Below are 19,027 nucleotides of genomic sequence, written 5' to 3' on the forward strand. Positions count from 1 at the left end.
TTCTGTTGCTCCACCTCACTTCCTAAATCTCTTAAGTGCCTCCACAGTTTCCAGACCCATGAAGGTCTTCAAACCCCATCAGTTATCCCATAGTCTTTGTCCATGCTGGCAATGATAACAATGACGAGAAAGTTCTCATGGAGGAAGAACTTGGAGTTTAGGCATGAGAATTAACATGATATAAATCAGTATCACTGTTTCTTCATTTTACATCCATGGGATCTGAAGCTTAGAGGAGTTAGTTAATTTGCTCAAGGCAGCAATGAGTAATGGAGGAGCTGAGCTTTAGTATGTCTGACTCCATATGCTTTAGCTTTAATCACTCCCAAAGGATTTGGGAAGACCTGTGCCATTTCCCAGGGTACTATAGAAGCCTCTGGGAGACTGGAGTTTGATATTTGGGAGTTGAAAATCTTAAACCTTCTTTTTGCAGGTGTCTTGCAGGTTCTTTCTTCATCTTTATGCCATCTCTCATGGTTAGATGCTAAATTTTACAGAAAAAGTATTAAGTAAAGATGTAGGACAGGGCATGATACCAGAGGGCTATACTGAATTTAGCAATCTGTAAGAGGGATGCACCCCATCTTTATGAAATGTGAGACCTTAGGGCAGGTCTTAACAAACTGCAAAGTGCTTACCTTGCAGTACGGCTGTTTGTAGAAAAAGATACTTTCTGAAGAATGGCAGAAGGTCTGATAGGCCATGCATTACTAGAATCTGCTAAGAAAATTAATGGCTTTTAGGGATGATTTGTCTGGAAGAGGATGTTTGGTCTAATCCAGTTTTGAAAAAATTCATTTCATTGGAGAACTAACTCATTTGAAATGTTTTCTAAACAGTAATGGCATGGTGTAATAGAAAAGCATGTTTTGAAGTGATACAGACCTGGGATTAAGTAGTCATTTTATAAGCTTTGGTAAGTTAATTAGCTTCTTTGACCTCAGTGTTAAACAGAGATCTAAGATAACACACATAGGGTACTAGAAAGGTGTTCAATGATTATTTGGTTTCTTCTTACCCCTTACTGTCAAAGGAGACAGAATCCCATGCAGATATTCTTCTGTGTTATGGATGGGTTTAACTGACTGTGTCCTCCACATAATATCTCTCTCCTGAAGCTATTACTATCTATTCTCACCTACATGAAATACCTAGCAATCTTTATGTTTTCTTTCTTCCTTCTGATGCTAGTCTTGAACCATATTCTTTAATTGAATTCATAATTGGAGCTATTCAAACTAAAGGGTTATAAAAACTTTTAATTCCAGGTGTTTAAAACTTCTGTAAATGGGAGATTTCTTCTATAGATTGCCCCAAATGAATTTCACTTTCTTCCTTTTTCAAATGCAGCTTTATGAGTATCATTGAATTTTTTTAAAGAAGTGCTCTGTGAAAGGTAGATGATACTCAGCTGGAGTAATGAAGAGCCTTTGCTTTCCACTTTCCCTGAGTTTTCTTTGAGTGGGGTAGGGATTGTAGAGAAGCTGGCCACCCTGTAAACAATGATTGAAATTCATCAGAGATTTGCCAGAACCAATCCTTTCTTTAACTCTGGTGGGAAATAAGTGATCCTCTTTGATTACTGGACAGCCTACTGCAATAATACAATACCTAGTTGGAAATGCCAGAAGCTTTCCAAATAGGGAGCCATTCTAAAAAGCTTTCCATATTGGGAATACAACTTTTTTTCTAGTTATTTAAAAATTTCAAGCTGGAGGATTTTACCGTAGTCTCTAAATATTTGAGCTGTGCTTTCTGTTTAAGAGAGACACGTGTTTTGAAGGATAGTTGAAATTGCTAACCTCTTGGGTGTAGGCAGGTATTGGGGTGGAGAAACACTGGCAGCTTTCTCACCCATAGGAAAATGGCACTGTTATGTTTCTCAAAGTTTTCCACCTAGATGCAGACATAACCTAATCATTATGATAGCAACAGGTGGTTCCCAGGCAGCAGATTCCAGCCCTGCAGGGAAGATGATTTGGCTAAATGAATCAACTCAGGAACCTTCATGTCATTTTCAGAGAGTGCTGCACAGTTTGTGCTTCTCTTGTGCTGAGCTTCTCCTTTAGGCAATAGGTATAAATACTGTGAAGTCTGCTGAGTCTGGCTGTTGAAGTGGAGAAGGGTTGTCTTACTGGTATCTGTTAGGGATTACATATTAAAATTCCTCATTCTTTTTTCATGATTATTTGTGTAACCAAGGGGTCTGGCTTAGAGTGAACGAGATCTTTATTCCACTGTCCTTGGATACTCTGGTTCCAAATGCTCTATGTAAAGAGAATTTCAGCTCCAGAGGGATTGTCTAGGCAAGGAGATCGTTCTCACCAAGGTGGGAGGAGTGTGGCTTCTTACCTGAATGGCATACTACTGCTGAGGAGTGGCATGGAGATGTTGGCTGTTTGCTCTCACTGTTAAACAGTGAGTCAGTCAGGTTCCTTAGCTGTGGAGCAGAACCACTTTCCGTATCGGATGGAAGTCAAGTGGGGGGTATTGCTGTGTCAAGGAATTTCATGTCCGGTCTTTGTTTTTTTTTTTTTTTTTTTATTTTTTATTTTATTATTCATATGTGCATATAAGGCATTGGGTCATTTCTCCCCCCTGCCCCCATCCCCTCCCTTACCACCCACTCCGCCCCCTCCCTCTCCCCTCCACACCCTCAATACCCAGCAGAAACTATTTTGCCCTTATTTCTAATTTTCTTGTAGAGAGAGTATAAGCCTTAATAGGAAGGAACAAGGGTTTTTGCTGGTTGAGATAAGGATAGCTATACAGGGAGTTGACTCACATTAATTTCCTGTGCGTGTGTGTTACCTTCTAGGTTAATACTTTTTGATCTCACCTTTTCTCTAGTTCCTGGTCCCCTTTTCCTATTGGTCTCAGTTGCTTTTAAGGTATCTGCTTTAGTGTCTCTGCATTAAGGGCAACAAATGCTAGCTAATTTTTTAGGTGTCTTACCTATCCTCACCCCTCCCTTGTGTGCTCTCGCTTTTATCGTGTGCTCAAAGTCCAATGCCATTGTTGTGTTTGCCCTTGATCTGATGTCCACATATGAGGGAGAACATACGATTTTTGGTCTTTTGGGCCAGGCTAACCTCACTCAGAATGATGTTCTCCAATTCCATCCATTTACCAGCGAATGATAACATTTCGTTCTTCTTCATGGCTGCATAAAATTCCATTGTGTATAGATACCACATTTTCTTAATCCATTTGTCAGTGGCGGGGCATCTTGGCTGTTTCCATAACTTGGCTATTGTGAATAGTGCCGCAATAAACATGGGTGTGCAGGTGCCTCTGGAGTAACCTGTGTCGCAGTCTTTTGGGTATATCCCCAAGAGTGATATTGCTGGATCAAATGGTAGATCAATGTCTAGCTTTTTAAGTAGCCTCCAAATTTTTTTCCAGAGTGGTTGCACTAGTTTACATTCCCACCAACAGTGTAAGAGGGTTCCTTTTTCCCCGCACCCTCGCCAACACCTGTTGTTGGTGGTGTTGCTGATGATGGCTATTCTAACAGGGGTGAGGTGGAATCTTAGCGTGGTTTTAATTTGCATTTCCTTTATTGCTAGAGATGGTGAGCATTTTTTCATGTGTGTTTTGGCCATTTGAATTTCTTCTTTTGAGAAAGTTCTGTTTAGTTCACTTGCCCATTTCTTTATTGGTTCAATAGTTTTGGGAGAATTTAGTTTTTTAAGTTCCCTATATATTCTGGCTATCAGTCCTTTGTCTGATGTATAGTTGGCAAATATTTTCTCCCACTCTGTGGGTGTTCTCTTCAGTTTAGAGACCATTTCTTTTGATGAACAGAAGGTTTTTAGCTTTATGAGGTCCCATTTATCTATGCTATCTCTTAGTTGCTGTGCTGCTGGGGTTTCGTTGAGAAAGTTCTTACCTATACCTACTAACTCCACAGTATTTCCTACTCTTTCCTGTATCAACTTTAGAGTTTGGGGTCTGATATTAAGATCCTTGATCCATTTTGAGTTAATCTTGGTATAGGGTGATATCCATGGATCTAGTTTCAGTTTTTTGCAGACTACTAACCAGTTTTCCGAGCAGTTTTTGTTGAAGAGGCTGCTATTTCTCCATCGTATATTTTTAGCTCCTTTGTCAAAGACAAGTTGCTTATAGTTGTGTGGCTTCATATCTGGGTCCTCTATTCTGTTCCACTGGTCTTCATGTCTGTTTTTGTGCCAGTACCATGCTGTTTTTATTGTTATTGCTTTGTAATATAGTTTGAAGTCAGGTATTGTGATACCTCCTGCATTGTTCTTTTGACTGAGTATTGCCTTGGCTATTCGTGGCCTCTTGTGTTTCCATATAAATTTAACAGTAGATTTTTCAATCTCTTTAATGAATGTCATTAGAATTTTGATGGGAATTGCATTAAACATGTAGATTACTTTTGGGAGTATAGACATTTTTAGTATGTTGATTCTACCAATCCATGAGCATGGGAGATCTCTCCACTTTCTATAGTCTTCCTCAATCTCTTTCTTCAGAAGTGTATAGTTTTCCTTGTAGAGGTCATTCACATCCTTTGTTAGGTTTATACCTGGGTATTTGATTTTTTTTGAGGCTATTGTAAATGGAATTGTTTTCATACATTCTTTTTCAGTTTGCTCATTGTTAGTGTATAGAAATGCTAATGATTTTTCTATGTTGATTTTCTATCCTGCTACCTTGCTATAGCTATTGATGATGTCTAGAAGCTTCTGAGTAGAGTTTTTTGGGTCTTTAAGGTATAGGATCATGTCGTCTGCAAATAGGGATATTTTGACAGTTTCTTTACCTATTTGTATTCCTTTTATTCCTTCTTCTTCCCTGATTGCTCTGGCTAGGAATTCCAGTACTATGTTGAATAGGAGTGGAGATAGTGGGCATCCTTGTCTGGTTCCTGATTTTAGAGGGAATGGTTTCAGTTTTTCTCCGTTAAGTATAATGCTAGCTGTAGGTTTATCATACATAGCTTTTATAATGTTGAAGTACTTTCCTTCTATTCCTAGTTTTCTTAGAGCTTTTGTCATGAAATGGTGTTGGAGCTTATCAAAGGCTTTTTCTGCATCTATTGAGATGATCAAGTGGTTTTTGTCTTTGCTTCTGTTAATGTGGTTTATTACATTTATTGATTTTCGTGTGTTGAACCACCCTTGCATCCCTGGGATGAAGCCTACTTGGTCGTGGTGAATAATCTTTTTGATGTGTTGTTGATTCGGTTTGCCATTATTTTGTTGAGGATTTTTATGTCAGTGTTCATTAAGGAGATTGGCCTATAGTTCTCCTTTTTGGAGGTGTCTTTGCCTGGTTTTGGGATAAGTGTAATACTGGCTTCATAAAATGTGTTTGGCAGTTTTCCTTCCCTTTTTATTTCATGGAACAGTTTAAGGAGGGTTGGTATCAGTTCTTCTTTAAAGGTCTGATAGAATTCAGCAGAGAATCCATCAGGTCCTGGACTTTTCTTTTTGGGGAGACTCTTGATTGCTGCTTCAGTTTCATTTTGTGTTATAGGTCTATTCAGGTGATTATTATCCTCTTGGTTCAGTTTTAGATGATCATATGTATCTAGAAATCTGTCCATTTCTTTAAGATTTTCAAATTTATTTGAATATAGGTTCTCGAAGTAGTTCTGATGATTTCCTGGACTTCCATGGTGTTTGTTGTTATCTCCCCTTTTGCATTCCTGATTCTACTAATTTGGGTTTTTTCTCTCCTCATTTTAGTCAGGTTTGCCAGAGGTCTATCGATCTTGTTTATTTTTTCAAAGAACCAACTTTTTGTTTCATTAATTCTTTGGTTTTTTTGGTTTCTATTTCATTGATTTCAGCTCTTATTTTTATTATTTCTCTCCTTCTATTTGTTTTGGGATTTGCTTGTTCTTGTTTTTCTAGGAGTTTGAGATGTATCATTAGGTCATTGATTTGGGATCTTTCAGTCTTTTTAATATATGCACTCATGGCTATAAACTTTCCTTTCAGGACTGCCTTAGCTGTGTCCCATAGGTTCCGGTAGGTTGTGTTTTCATTTTCATTGACTTCCAGGAACTTTTTAATTTCATCGATGATCCATTCTTCATTAAGTAATGAGTTATTTAGTTTCCAGCTGTTTGCATGTTTTTTGTCTTTACTTTTGTTGTTGAGTTCTACTTTTACTGCATTGTGATCAGATAGTATGCATGGCATAATTTCTGTTTTCTTATATTTGCTGAGACTTGCTTTGTTCCATGGGCTGCTGAGAAGAATGTATATTGTGTAGAGGTTGGATGAAATGTTCTGTAGACATCAATTAGGTCCATTTGATCTATTGCATATTTTAGATCTTGGATTTTTTTATTGATTTTTTGTTTGGATGACCTATCTATTGATGATAATGGGGTGTTAAAGTCTCCCACAACCACTGTGTTGGTGTTTATATATGCTTTTAGGTCTTTCAGGGTATGTTTGATGAAATTGGGTGCGTTGACATTGGGTGCATATAGGTTGATAATTGTTACTTCCTTTTGGTCTATTTCCCCTTTTATTAGTATGGAATGTCCTTCTTTATCTCGTTTGATCAATGTAGGTTTGAAGTCTACTTTGTCAGAGATAAGTATTGCTACTCCTGCCTGTTTTTGGGGGCCATTGGCTTGGTAAATCTTCCAGCCTTTCATCCTAAGCCTATGCTTATTTCTGTCGGTGAGATGGGTCTCCTGTAAGCAACAAATTGTTGGATCTTCCTTTTTAATCTATTTCATCAAACGGTGCCTTTTGATGGGTGAATTAAGTCCATTAACATTAAGCGTTAGTACTGATAGGTGTGTGGTGATTCCTGTCATTTAGTTGTCTTAGTTGTTTGAAGGTTTGATTGTGTGCACCTAAGTTGATGTTACTCTCTACTGTCTTGCTTTTTCTTTTCCTGTGGTTTGGTGCTGCCTGTCTTTTCATGGTTAAGTTGGGTTTCACTTTCTGTGTGCAGAATCCCTTGAAGAATCTTTTGTAGCTGTGGCTTTGTGGTCACATATTGTTTTAGTTTCTGCTTATCATGGAAGACTTTTATTGCTCCATCTATTTTGAATGATAGTTTTGCTGGGTAGAGTATCCTGGGGTTGAAGTTATTTTCATTCAGAGCCCGGAAGATCTCACCCCATGCTCTTCTTGCTTTTAATGTTTCTGTTGAGAAGTCTGCTGTGATTTTGATGGGTTTACCTTTGTATGTTACTTGTTTTTTCTCTCTTTCAGCCTTCAATATTCTTTCCTTAGTTTCTGAACTTATTGTTTTAGTGATGATATGTTGTGGGGTAGTTCTATTTTGATCTGGTCTGTTTGGTGTCCTGGAGGCCTCTTGCATCTGTATGGGAATATCTTTCTCTAGATTTGGGAAATTTTCCGTTATTAATTTGTTGAATATATTACGCATTCCCTTTGCTTTCACCTCTTCTCCTTCTTCATGTCCAGTCTTTGAAAAACTCCCGACTAGATTAGCGACCACCACTTTCATGCCACCTCAAAGATGTTGCACTGTTTCTGGTGATGTGTCTGTGGCTTTTAAGATTTAGTTTCTCTATTTTACATGTTTTTCTCTGACTGTTCTGAAGATTATCTTTGGATTTCAGTAGTTTGATTATCATATACTTTGCATGATTTTCCTTGATTTTCTGAGAGGTGTTGATATTTTTATTTTAGCAGATAGTGAATTTGGTTGGACTCAAACTGAAAATTCTGTTTGAATGGCTACCTCAGTGATAGCTGAGTTCTTTTTGTATTTAGCTGGTCTGCTTGCAGCCTGTACCAAGCATACCGTGTATAGGAGTGAGACAGAGATGCAGTGCTTTATTCACAGCACTTGAAGCTCCTGCTCTCTGACTGTCTCGTTTCTGGAATTTCCTCCTTCTTTCCAGGGGTAGTGATTGCCCCAAATTCTTTTCCCTTGCTTTTCAGGCCAGAAAGCTTATGAGTTTTGTATGGAACTCTAGCTGTCCTTCAGGGCTGACTTTAGCCTATTGTCAGAGTAAAAGCAACAGTAACTCTCCACAAATCAGCAGTTTCCTCCTTCTAAACTTTAGCTCCCCTCCATCATTTGCTTCTGTTTAATCTGTAATCCCTTCAAGAAATTACTTTTATGTAGTTTTTGTCCAGAGTTTATAGTTATCTTCTCTAGGACGGTTGGGTCTGATAGGAGTCTTCTAAACTCTCCTAGAAACAGAAACCTCCAGCTAAATCCTTTTTGACTCATATTCCCACCAAAAATTTTGGTTTGAGTTATTCCTTTATTCGGACCTATTTACGCATCTTCCTTACTCTGTTTTATATTCTGGAAAGAGTAATAAGTAGTGTGGCAGTCTTAGAGCATTCTGTGGAATGCAAATCTCAAGCTCTACCCTTTTATGTTTTAAGACTGAGGCTGTTAATGGAAGTGACATCTTCTAGTTATTAACAGTGTAGTTGAGCTGACTCAAAACATCCCTCATCTTCACATTACCTACTTGTTCATTTCTAGTACAGTCTGGCAGTCAAGGGTGGCTTGTGCAGGACTGTGAAGTCTGTGATAAGGAGTCTGGACTTCATCCTACGAGTGTTAGGATGCTGTTGGGGAATGTTGAGTAGAGGGGTCACCTGAATTGTGTGAGACTATGAGGAAGAAAGCAGAAATAGTTAAAAGACTTGCAGTAGTCTAGTGGAGGGGTGTTGACAGCCTGGACCAGGGCAGTGGCAGTGATAATTATAGGTGAGCATACCACAAGTCCTTAGAAAATGCCAAGGTCTCTGGAAGTGGGAAGCCCAGAATGTACCATTTTTTTCCAAAAGAAAACTAGAGTTATGAGATTGGTTTCTACTGTCATTTTTTTCTCTTTTCCAGCCCTTGGTATTTGAACTGGACAAGGAGAATTCTGTGTTTCAGGAACTTGAATGCCATGCCAAGAGAATTAATTTTAGTATTCTTTCCCATACATCAGGGGACAGAAGAGGATTAGATGGGAAACTGCCTCTGTGGACACTCTCAGCATGTGAACTTTGGCTTTGAAGCTGCTGAAAGGCTCTAAAAATTCTGTCTAGAACATCCAGCATGAGAAGAGGTCATTGTAAAGGCTTATCCTCAGAAACTTGACTTTACTTCTTATTGTGCCCACTCTTCTTTTAAAAATAGCCTTTGAATGAATCAGATGATAATTGCTTACAGTTGTGATTTCTAGACAAATTCAAACAGGAAAAAGCTTATCCAGCTTCTCCAGGTCGAAGACTATACAAAGGCTGGTCAGCTTCACTAAGTATGGTGTATATAGGTGGATTTTTTCTTTCCCCAGTCTCAGTGTTATTGCTAAGATGTTCTTTTTTTGCTTGACAGTGGGCTTCCTGCCTGCACAAGAAATTTTTTTTTCTAAAATTTTTCATTCTTTTTTTCTTTTTTTGAGACACGGTCTCACTATATAACCCAGGCTGGCCTTGGACTAGCCTAACTCCTGCCTCTGCCTCCCAAATACTGGGATTACAGGTATATACCACCATGCCTGTCTTGCTAACAGTTTTTGAGTGTTTTCTCTGCTAGGCACTGTGTGGGGTCTTTGCATGAATTTTCTCATCTGAGGTTGAGCCTATAACTTTTCTGCTATTTTACCTGTAGTTTCACAGGGATCATCAGCAAATCTTTCTCTTAAAAGTTAAGACAGACTTGTCCTATAAGCTAAACCATACTAAATTTGATAAACTTTATTTATTATACCCACTCTTTATTTATTATTGTGCCTACTGTATTAGCTTCATATTTCAAGCTATAAATAGAAAATTAATTCAATGTTACTTTCTTACTCCTTTCTCTTTCTTTGCATTTCCTGGTTTGGGTCCCCACCACTTGGTGTTTATTGAGTTGAATAAATCCCTAGAAAAATCAGGAAGTCATAATGCTTCCCCTTTCTGAAGTCCCCTCTCTGCTGCTCGTCCCTTGCCCCACTGTTTACTTCAGGCTCTTCCATGTGGGTGTTCATGTATTAGGTACAAGCATGTGCGCCTTGGGCCTCATTTTCTCAATTCCCAAGCTCTGCGATGGGTCACTTTTTTTAAGTTAGAGGAAGAAGATAATGGAAGACTAAGGTTAGCTGCTGTTTCCCTTTCTTGTCTAAATGGTGTCATGAAATAAACTTCATTCTCAGTGGACTCATTACAGAAACTTATTATACATGCTGTATTGGTGGAGGCTGGACTGGGTCAAGGGTAATCTCACAGAGATAAAGGACATTTTAAGTGCATTAACATTGCTGCATTTAGCTATGGGCAGCGTTCTAGGGCATGATTGCCATCTTATTCCATTGTGATGAGAGGAAGGTAGTGACGAAAATCAAAGCTTTATGAATGATGATAAATAGACCAGTTCATAGAGTGCAAAACAAGAAAAGTGAACTAAGTGAGTATTGCTCCCAACTTGATTGATGTAGGCTGATGGATTTTTTGCTTTTAAAAACAAGATCAAATGCTAAGAGATTTCCTAATTCCTCTTGTGATCATTCTTTAATATGATTAATATATTTAGTCTTTTCATATGCTTAAAACAGCAGGGCTAAGTCATGTCCTATTTCTGACTCATTTATTCATTTGAATGTTTATGAAATATTTCTTGAATAGCTACTATATGCCAGGCACTGTGTTCTTTATTCATTCTGGCCAATGTCATACCAGTAACTAAACAATAACTTGAAAGTCATTCTTCATGTTTACAAGTTATAAAGCACTTTGCTGGAGTAATATGAAGAAATAGTGAATGTTGCAGGTAGGATAGAGCTGTTTTTAATTTGAAACAAAACAACAAAAAATGAGAATCTTTCCAAAACGTCACATACTACCTCTGGTTGATCTATTTCTTTTACATTTGATCTGCTTTTCTCAAACTCCTTGAGTCCAGTGCTAATCCATGTGTCTGCATTCAAAAATGTTTGAATATGTCCTAATTTTGGTGCCAAAATGAATAATGGTGAGTTTGCTGAACTTTAGTCATTAAGCAGATCTTTTGGTAGGCAGGCATTTTACCACTTGAGCCACACTCCCAGTTGAAGCAAAACTTTCAGAAGAAAGCCTTCTCTTTCCTTCCCCTGCCTCTTGATATCCAAGTGATGGACTTAAATAAGCTTATTCAAAAAAACTGGTTGTGAAATCTAGGCCAAATCTCCTTTACTGGGAGGGGGCATAAAGGAGAATAATGGCGGGAGTAAGTTCAACTATTGTAAGAACTTTTGTAAATTTCACAGTGTACCCCCGTACAACAATAATGTGATATTAAAATTAAAAAAAGAAGAAAATCACATCTGCTTTTAGATCTCTAGCTCTATGACTCATCTTACCCAGGTCTTTGAAAGAACATTCTCTTGGTTTGGTTCAGCTTGTGAATTGGATAGGTACTTTGCATTGCTGTAGGTGTTAGATCATCAGGTTTTCTTGGTTCTCATTTTTCAGATTCAGTTAGGCTGTGTGTAGGATTGTCAAGTTTGACTGATAAATAACCAGTTATTTGGCTGATGAATGACCAGACAACATGGTCCTGTGGTGGTTTAGCAGAGAGGCTGCCTATATTCAAACATCTAATAAATGGAGGAACTGGAATTGGAGCCCAAGCTTTTCTGATGCTCTCCAGAGTTAAGATGCTCAGCCATCTCTGGGGTGCTGTGAAATGAAGGTTCTGACTCAGTTGCTTGAGGACCGCAGTTCTGTGTTTCTAATAGTCCCAGGTGCTGTCCTTGCTGCCAGGCTTTCAGTCAGAGTGCTCAGTTCTGTGATGTGTTCTTGGGTTACTGTTTTTGCTGTCTATAATCCTCTTGGAGATTAACCCCCAAAATTGGTAATTTACAAGTGAATGTCCAAGAACTGAAATTTTCAATTATTTTTCAGTTTTAGTTGTGCATGTCCATCACAGGACTTTTAGCTGTGACTGTTCACTGTTGGGGCCTTGGGGGAGCTTTGTTTACTGAATGACGTGGGAGTTGGAGGAGAGAGCAAACAACTACTAAATTCCATTCTGTCTAAGGTGGACATGATTTTACATTTTATCATCTCTAAAGCTGAGATGTGTCTGTTTTATAAGAAATCTCCCTCCTGGCCACTCTCTTTTTCCTGATCTAAGTCCGAGCTCTCTTGTTCTGTCACTATTTAATGTGAGACCCTCAACTGAATGGTTTTTATTCTGGTCAAACATTCTACAGGGCAAGATGGATTGGGGTGTCTATCGCTTGTCTCTGATATCTGGTATCTCCGGCACCAGATCCTTCTGTCTTGATTTGGGCTGGAACGCCTATGGAGCTGGAGGTGAAGCCTAAAAAAAGCTCTTTAGTGAATTAACGTTCTAAGTGATCAATGACTTAACATACTTTTGTGAGAGGCAATATTGTTTTCCTTGATGGTAGGCAAATTAATAATTCATTTTCCATGGTGGCTTTGGTTTGAAGAGATTTGTGAAGTTTACATTAGTTAGGAGAAAAAGTTCTGGATTTGGAGGAGAAGGTACAAATGAGACATCTGGCTCTTGCAGTTCACCAGTTGTGTGACATAGCCTGGGCCTTATTTCTTTACAAATAAAGTGACACTTGGACCACATGATCTCTAAGGCCCTTCCAGTTGCGAATTAGTTGAATTCTGAATATGCTAGAATTAAACATGAAAGCTGTTTTAAGAACATAGAAAGAGGGCTGGGGGTGTGGCTCAAGCCGTAGGCTGCCTGTTTAGCAAGTTGAGAGCCCTGAGTCCAAACCCCAGTATTGCAAAGAAAAAAAAAGTTTGAGAATCTAGAAAGAATTGATTCATTCTGATGAGGGGGGAGGAGCAAGTGAGCTGGGTCTCCAGGGGGAGAATAATTCTGGTAGAAATACAGAAAAGTGTATTAAGCTGAAGAAACCTTGCTGAGTGAAGTCATGGAGCACCTTTGAACCATGCCTAGACTCGAACAGCTCCCACACAGCTAGTGCAGTGATCAGGGTAAATGTTATCTTCAGCACTAGTAAAACAGTCTAAAGGTAAGATGATTGCCGTGTCTTTCTCAGAAGATGATTTCCATAAGATTCTCTTTGCTTTTTGAAAATAAAATGATCCTTCCTCATTAGTTGATCTAATTAGCTAGAGATATTGTGAAAATAAAATGTGCTATCAACTATTGAGTGTGGTCGTTATTAACACTTATATGGCAAAGTAAATAATAAAGCTTCCAGTTATACTGTGGTGAACTATGCTTATCTGCAGTAATAAAATACTTTTGTTGTACTTTAGTTTTACTGTTTGAGGCACTAATCTTTGTTTTATGAAGAAAATACTGCTTTGCGTATCTAGATCACTTTGAGTAGGATTGGCTGAGGACACAGCTCTTAGTTTATTGAGTAGGTACACCTTGGAAAGGAAGACAAACCTTTTACATGTGTAATCAGCACATAGGTAGGCATTGCAAAGGTGAAGTGAAGTAATCTCAACAGGATAGGTTGTGGTTTTTTTTTTTTTTTTTTTTTTTTTGATTTATACCCTCAAAAGGCCTTAAAAGTTGGGAATTGAAAATGACATAGACCCAAGGGATTTCTGAGTTTGGTTTAAAAACTTATAGGCAAGCTGGTGGGAGGTGGGGTCCGGAGCTATGAACTGGGATCTCAGTTCTCCTCTGCCACCTTGTGTTCTCTTGGGAAAATTATTTTTAATTTCCCTAGGCTGTGTTTAATCATATTTGTAAAATAATCCTCATCTTTAGTTTCTTTCATAACAAAATGATTTAACAATTAATAAAGCTTAAAGTGTGAAATCCGTATACTTTTCTTGTATTACAAGGCAGGTTTTATTCTTGAAAGGCATGTGGTGGATTTTACAAGTGGTAAATCACTGGACCACATTATCCAGTAAACTTAGTCACAATCTCCTATAACATATAAATAGTATTGGATTTGCCTTCTGTAATGCAGCATTGATTTCTCCTGTTTTTTTCTTCCCCATTACAGGTGGTCCGCACTGAGAAGAACAGTTTGAACAATCGATTCTTACCCTGGAATGAGATTGAGACAGAGGCCATCTTGTCGATCGATGATGATGCTCATCTCCGCCATGATGAAATCATGTTTGGGTTTCGGTGAGGGACTGATTTTCAATCAAGAAACACAAATGACAGAAAACCAACTCCAGCCTGGATTAAGCAGAAAAATGAATTCCTTGGCTGCTAGTAATGGAGAAACTCTCAGAGGTCTTAAGGGCTAATGTAGGATGGGGCTAGTCCAGGGTCTTGGACAGTGTTGGAGGACTCCATTTTTCATCTCTAGGTTCTTCTTTATTCTCATATTAGCTCTTCCTTCGGGGCCAGGGAGATGGGACTTTGTGATTGGCTGGACTGGGGTTACTTGCCTGCTTCTTGAACTCTTGTTCCTTGAATAGGAAGAAGGGTGAGGGGAGAAGCAGTAGCAGTGGTGGGGATGGTGATGATACTTTTTTTTTTTTTTATTATTCATATATGCCTACAAGGCTTGGGTCATTTCTCCCCCCTGCCCCCACCCCCTCCCTTACCACCCACTCCGCCCCCTCCCTCTCCCCTCCACCCCCTCAATACCCAGCAGAAACTATTTTGCCCTTATTTCTAATTTTGTTGTAGAGAGAGTATAAGCCTTAATAGGAAGGAACAAGGGTTTTTGTTGGTTGAGATAAGGATAGCTATACAGGGAGTTGACTCACATTAATTTCCTGTGCGTGTGTGTTACCTTCTAGGTTGATTCTTTTTGATCTGGTGATGATACTTAACGTTTGTTCACCCCATACAGTGTGTGGCAGGGAGTAGCTGAGCGCTTTGAGTACCTAACCAGTCCCCTAGGACTTGATGATGAAGCTGTAGTTGTGTCTCTGTCCTGTAGGAGTAAGTTGAGATTCCGAGGAGTGAAGCCATGACACTAGAAAGTCAGTGAGAGACAGAGCTGGGATTCGGATGAGGGTTATCTCACTTAGCACTCTCACACACCTGGTGTGCTGTGCTGTGCTGCTTCCTTGAGTCTCAGTATGAGGCTGCTGGTAGGGTGTGGGCATCTGGGTGAGTGCGTTGTTGGTAAGAGGATGGAGTGGGTCAGGATTACTCAGTGGATCATAACTGGTGTTTGGTTCCTGGGCCACTTTGTTAGATGTCCACAGTGAAGTAAGTACAGAAACAGAGGTTGAGGACTTAGACACTTTTAAAGCAATTTGGCTTTTACTGTGGCACCCAAGTTGTGATCATTCTTTTTGCAGTTCATCTTTGGTAACATTTATTGATCATAATTCATACACCATACAATTCACTCATTTAAGTATACAGTTCAGTAGTTTTAGTATAATCACCATAGTCCATTTTAGAAAACATCATTACCAAAAGAAACCCTGTGCCCATTTGTGGTCACTCTCCATTTTCTTCCATCCCCTCAAAATCCCAAGCACGCACTGCGCTTTGTGTCTCTGAGGATTTGCCTGCTCTAGGCACTTCATGTAAATGAAATTATACAATAAACGGCCTTTGTAACTTAACCTAATGCTTCCAAGTTGCATCTGTCTTGTAGCATGTGCCAGTGCTGCATTCCTTCTATATAGATGTACATAATCTGTTTCTTCATTCTTACATTGGTGGACATTTGGTTTGTTTCTACTTTTTGACTATGATAAATAATGCTGGTCAGTGCAATCACATGCACATTTTTATAACAGTATTTCATTTCTTTTGATATATACCTACAAGTGGATTGGCTAGATCATAGGGTACATTTTGAGGACCTGCACATTTCCAAAGTGTCTGCAGCATTTTCCCTTCCCTCCAGCAGTGTTTGAGGGTTCCAGTTTCTCTACATCCTTGCTGTTTCCTGTTTTTCAATTAATAGCTCTCCTAAGCTGGTGTGAAATAGTGGGTCATTGTAGCTTTGATTTATCTCTTTGGTGACGCTAACGATATTGAGCATCTTTTCTTGTAACTAGGGACCACCTGGCATTTGTGTCTTCTTTGAAGAAATGCCTGTTTAGATCCTTTGCCTATTTTTGCTTGGAGTGTCTTTTTATTATTGAATTCTAAGAGTTCTCTGCATATTCTACATGCAAGTTCCTTATCGAAGTATCAGATACATATAATATCTTCCATTTGGTGGGATATCTTTTAACTTTTTTTTTTTTTTTTTTTTAATTTAATTGGCGTTACTGGGGTTTGAGTTCAGGGCCTGGAGCTTCCTAGGCAGGCACCCTACCACTTGAACAATGCCCCTAGCTCTTTTTTTTTGCTTTATTTGTTTTTCAGTGAGGGTCTCATTTTATGCCTCAGGCTGGTCTCAGATCAAGACCCTTCTACTCATAACCTGCATAGCTGGGATCATAGGAGTGAGTGCACCACCATGACTGGCTTATTGATTGACATAGGAATGTTGCTAACTTTTTGCCCAAGCTGGCCTTCAACTGTAGTCCTCCCAATCTTTAGCTCTTGTGTAGCTGGGATTATAGGCATGAGCCACCCTGCCTGCCTCTTTTCAGTTTCTTAATGGTATCCTTCGAAGCACAAAGTTCTAAGTTTTGGTGAAGTCCAATTTATCTGGTTTTTTTTTTGTGTGTTTTTGATGTCACATTTAAGAAGTGATGCCATTCATTTTTTGTGTGTTTTTCAAAAGTATTAGTGTATAACAAATTGGGAAAAATGAGTCGTTCACCACAGGTTGTTTGAGAAGCACTGGAGTGGATTTCTTTGGAGGTCTTGTTAAAGTCTGGATATAGAGTACAGAGCTCTTTTCTCGGTGCTTTCATTCTGTGCACTGAATGCCTAACCTGACCTTCCTTAGCTCTTAGGCTTCCTGTGACTTAGGTACAGATGAAAGGAGCCAGCAGCCTTTTGCTGTATCTACCTTCAATCCACTTGTAAAGAATGATTGGAAAAGTTTCTGACAAATTAGAGCATCTGTTCTTTCTCTCCTGCCATCTTCTCTCCTTTCTTTTGGTGTCCTTCTAATATGTGATTGAAGCAAGTCTGGTGCTAGCTATGATTTAAAAAAAAAAAAAAGTCCTGATAAACAGGGGTGTGTTCCTTTTTACGTGTTAATAAATGGTGAGCTCTCACTACCTGTTTTTGTGAAAGGAAGAGAGTCATGTAATGTCTCCAGAAATGGCCTTTGCTGTTGCAGATGTTGGTGGTGATGGGTGGGAAGGGATGGGTGTATTTTGATACAGTATGATGCAGTTTAGAGCCTGCTGAGGAACTGGGAGCCATGAACAGAACCCTGGGATGTTAACAGGAGAATTGCCAGTCACTCGTAGACCCGAAGAATGATTTAGGTAAGGGAGTTTATTAAGGTACTGACATACCTTCTGTGGCTCCGTGCTGTTTCTCAACAGAGTACCAGGTGGTGAGAAGATCACGGGAGGCTTTGAATGTATCTCTGAACAGTCATTCAACATTTGAGGCTTAGACTTGGGTAATGGAATTGGTGAATTGTCTCTAGCTGTACATCCTAAGTTTTTCCCATATAACTCTTTCCTCATTTGTTTGGGCATCCTTTGATCTAAAAGTCTTCTTTTATTAGTCTCTCCAATTTGCTTATTTCACCTGAATAAGAATGAAACAGACCTAGGCTCAAAAGAAAAGGGTAAGTATAAGAATTCTTTCCTCTGGCTAAAGGTAGATCTTGACTAATTCAATTTATGTGGCCAGGAAAGAGGCAGACTTGGCAAGAGAATGGAAAACACATGCTACTTACAGAGCAGTACTTGAGTGATTATAGCGTCACTTATAATAGCCAGAAGTATAAACACAAAGGATAAGTACTGTGGGATTCTGAGTATATAGGGCAAGCAGATAGTTCGACTTACAGAGATAGAAAATAGAATGGGGGCTAGGGAAGGGAGAATGGGGATTCAGTGTCTAAGGGGACAGTTTCAGTGTGGGAAGACGGGAAGATGAAAATCTCCATTCTGGAGATGGGATGGTAGTGATGGTTATACAACAGTGCAATTATTTTGAGGGTCTTGCACTTGCTAAGCATGTGCTCTCTCACTTGGACCACACCCCCAGCCCTTTATGCTTTATTTTTCAAATAGAGTCTCATGTTTATGCTGGGCCGACCTGGACCCATGATCATGATCCTATTTGTGCTTTCTGCACTCCTGGAATGATAGGTGTGTACCACTATGCCCAACTTTTATGGTTGAGATAGGTCTCACTAACTTTTTGCCTGGTCTGGCCTCAAACTGCTATCTTCCCTATCTCTACCTCCTAAGTAGCTACAATTACAGGTGTGAGCCATGCACCCATCTACAATGCAAATATCTTTAATGCCACTGAATTATATGTTCCTATAAAAGTTTAAAATGGTAATCTTTCTGTTGTGTATATTTTGGCATGATCAAAAAAATCAGGTGTCTTTACAAAAAAAAAAGCCCACGTATAAGGCTATTACATCTTGATAAAAGTTGTGATTTGTTATCTGTTGGGCTGTATTAGTGGCTGTAAGCTTATTAGGAGTGGAACTCTTTTTGAAATGAAGTCTTCTGTGTTTTAAGAATTGAAGCCCCTGTAAGCAGTGAAGTTCTCAGGCAGTTTGAATCTCCTGCAGCCCTTCAGGGGCCTGTGGAACATTTGAAAATTAGATGAACGTTTCTCTTGAAACATACTGAATTCTTGGTTTATTGCCACCATTAGGGCTGGAGAAATGTCTGTCAGAAATGTATGGGGTGATGAGCGTTTGATTATTAAAGCAGCTGTATATGACCATTTTTGTCCTGTTTGACCTGTGATTAATGTTATTTAGAAAGGAAAGGCCAGCATCTGCCAGATAACAGCAGTAGTTTTAAGTGTTCTCCATGTCCTTAGAGCTGTGAGCTCAGGTCTGTGTGCATTTGTGTTTTCAAGGGTCTGGAGAGAGGCCCGGGACCGCATCGTGGGCTTCCCTGGCCGGTACCATGCGTGGGACCTCCCTCATCAGTCCTGGCTCTATAATTCCAACTATTCCTGTGAGCTGTCCATGGTGCTGACGGGTGCTGCCTTCTTTCACAAGGTGAGAAGCTGGCTACAGTGGCATGCACTTAATAAGAGTTGAGCCTTTGTGTGGTAGTGAAATACTGCCCTA

The 19,027-nt window shown here is 39.3% G+C and overlaps 1 protein-coding gene across 9 annotated transcripts in view; it reads left to right on the plus strand.

Annotated features, from left to right (window-relative positions):
• Nucleotides 1-19,027, plus strand: part of Extl3 (exostosin like glycosyltransferase 3) — a 126,259-nt gene that overhangs the window by 90,723 nt on the left and 16,509 nt on the right. For all 9 annotated transcript variants that reach the window (XM_074055246.1, XM_074055247.1, XM_074055249.1 and 6 more), the window contains 2 exons: nucleotides 13,925-14,052; nucleotides 18,811-18,955. In XM_074055246.1, coding sequence (XP_073911347.1) covers nucleotides 13,925-14,052; nucleotides 18,811-18,955 — 273 coding nt within the window. The remainder of the gene's footprint in view (nucleotides 1-13,924; nucleotides 14,053-18,810; nucleotides 18,956-19,027) is intronic.

This window comes from Castor canadensis, chromosome 14 (assembly GCF_047511655.1).
Source record: "Castor canadensis chromosome 14, mCasCan1.hap1v2, whole genome shotgun sequence".
Classification (NCBI taxonomy): domain Eukaryota; kingdom Metazoa; phylum Chordata; class Mammalia; order Rodentia; family Castoridae; genus Castor; species Castor canadensis.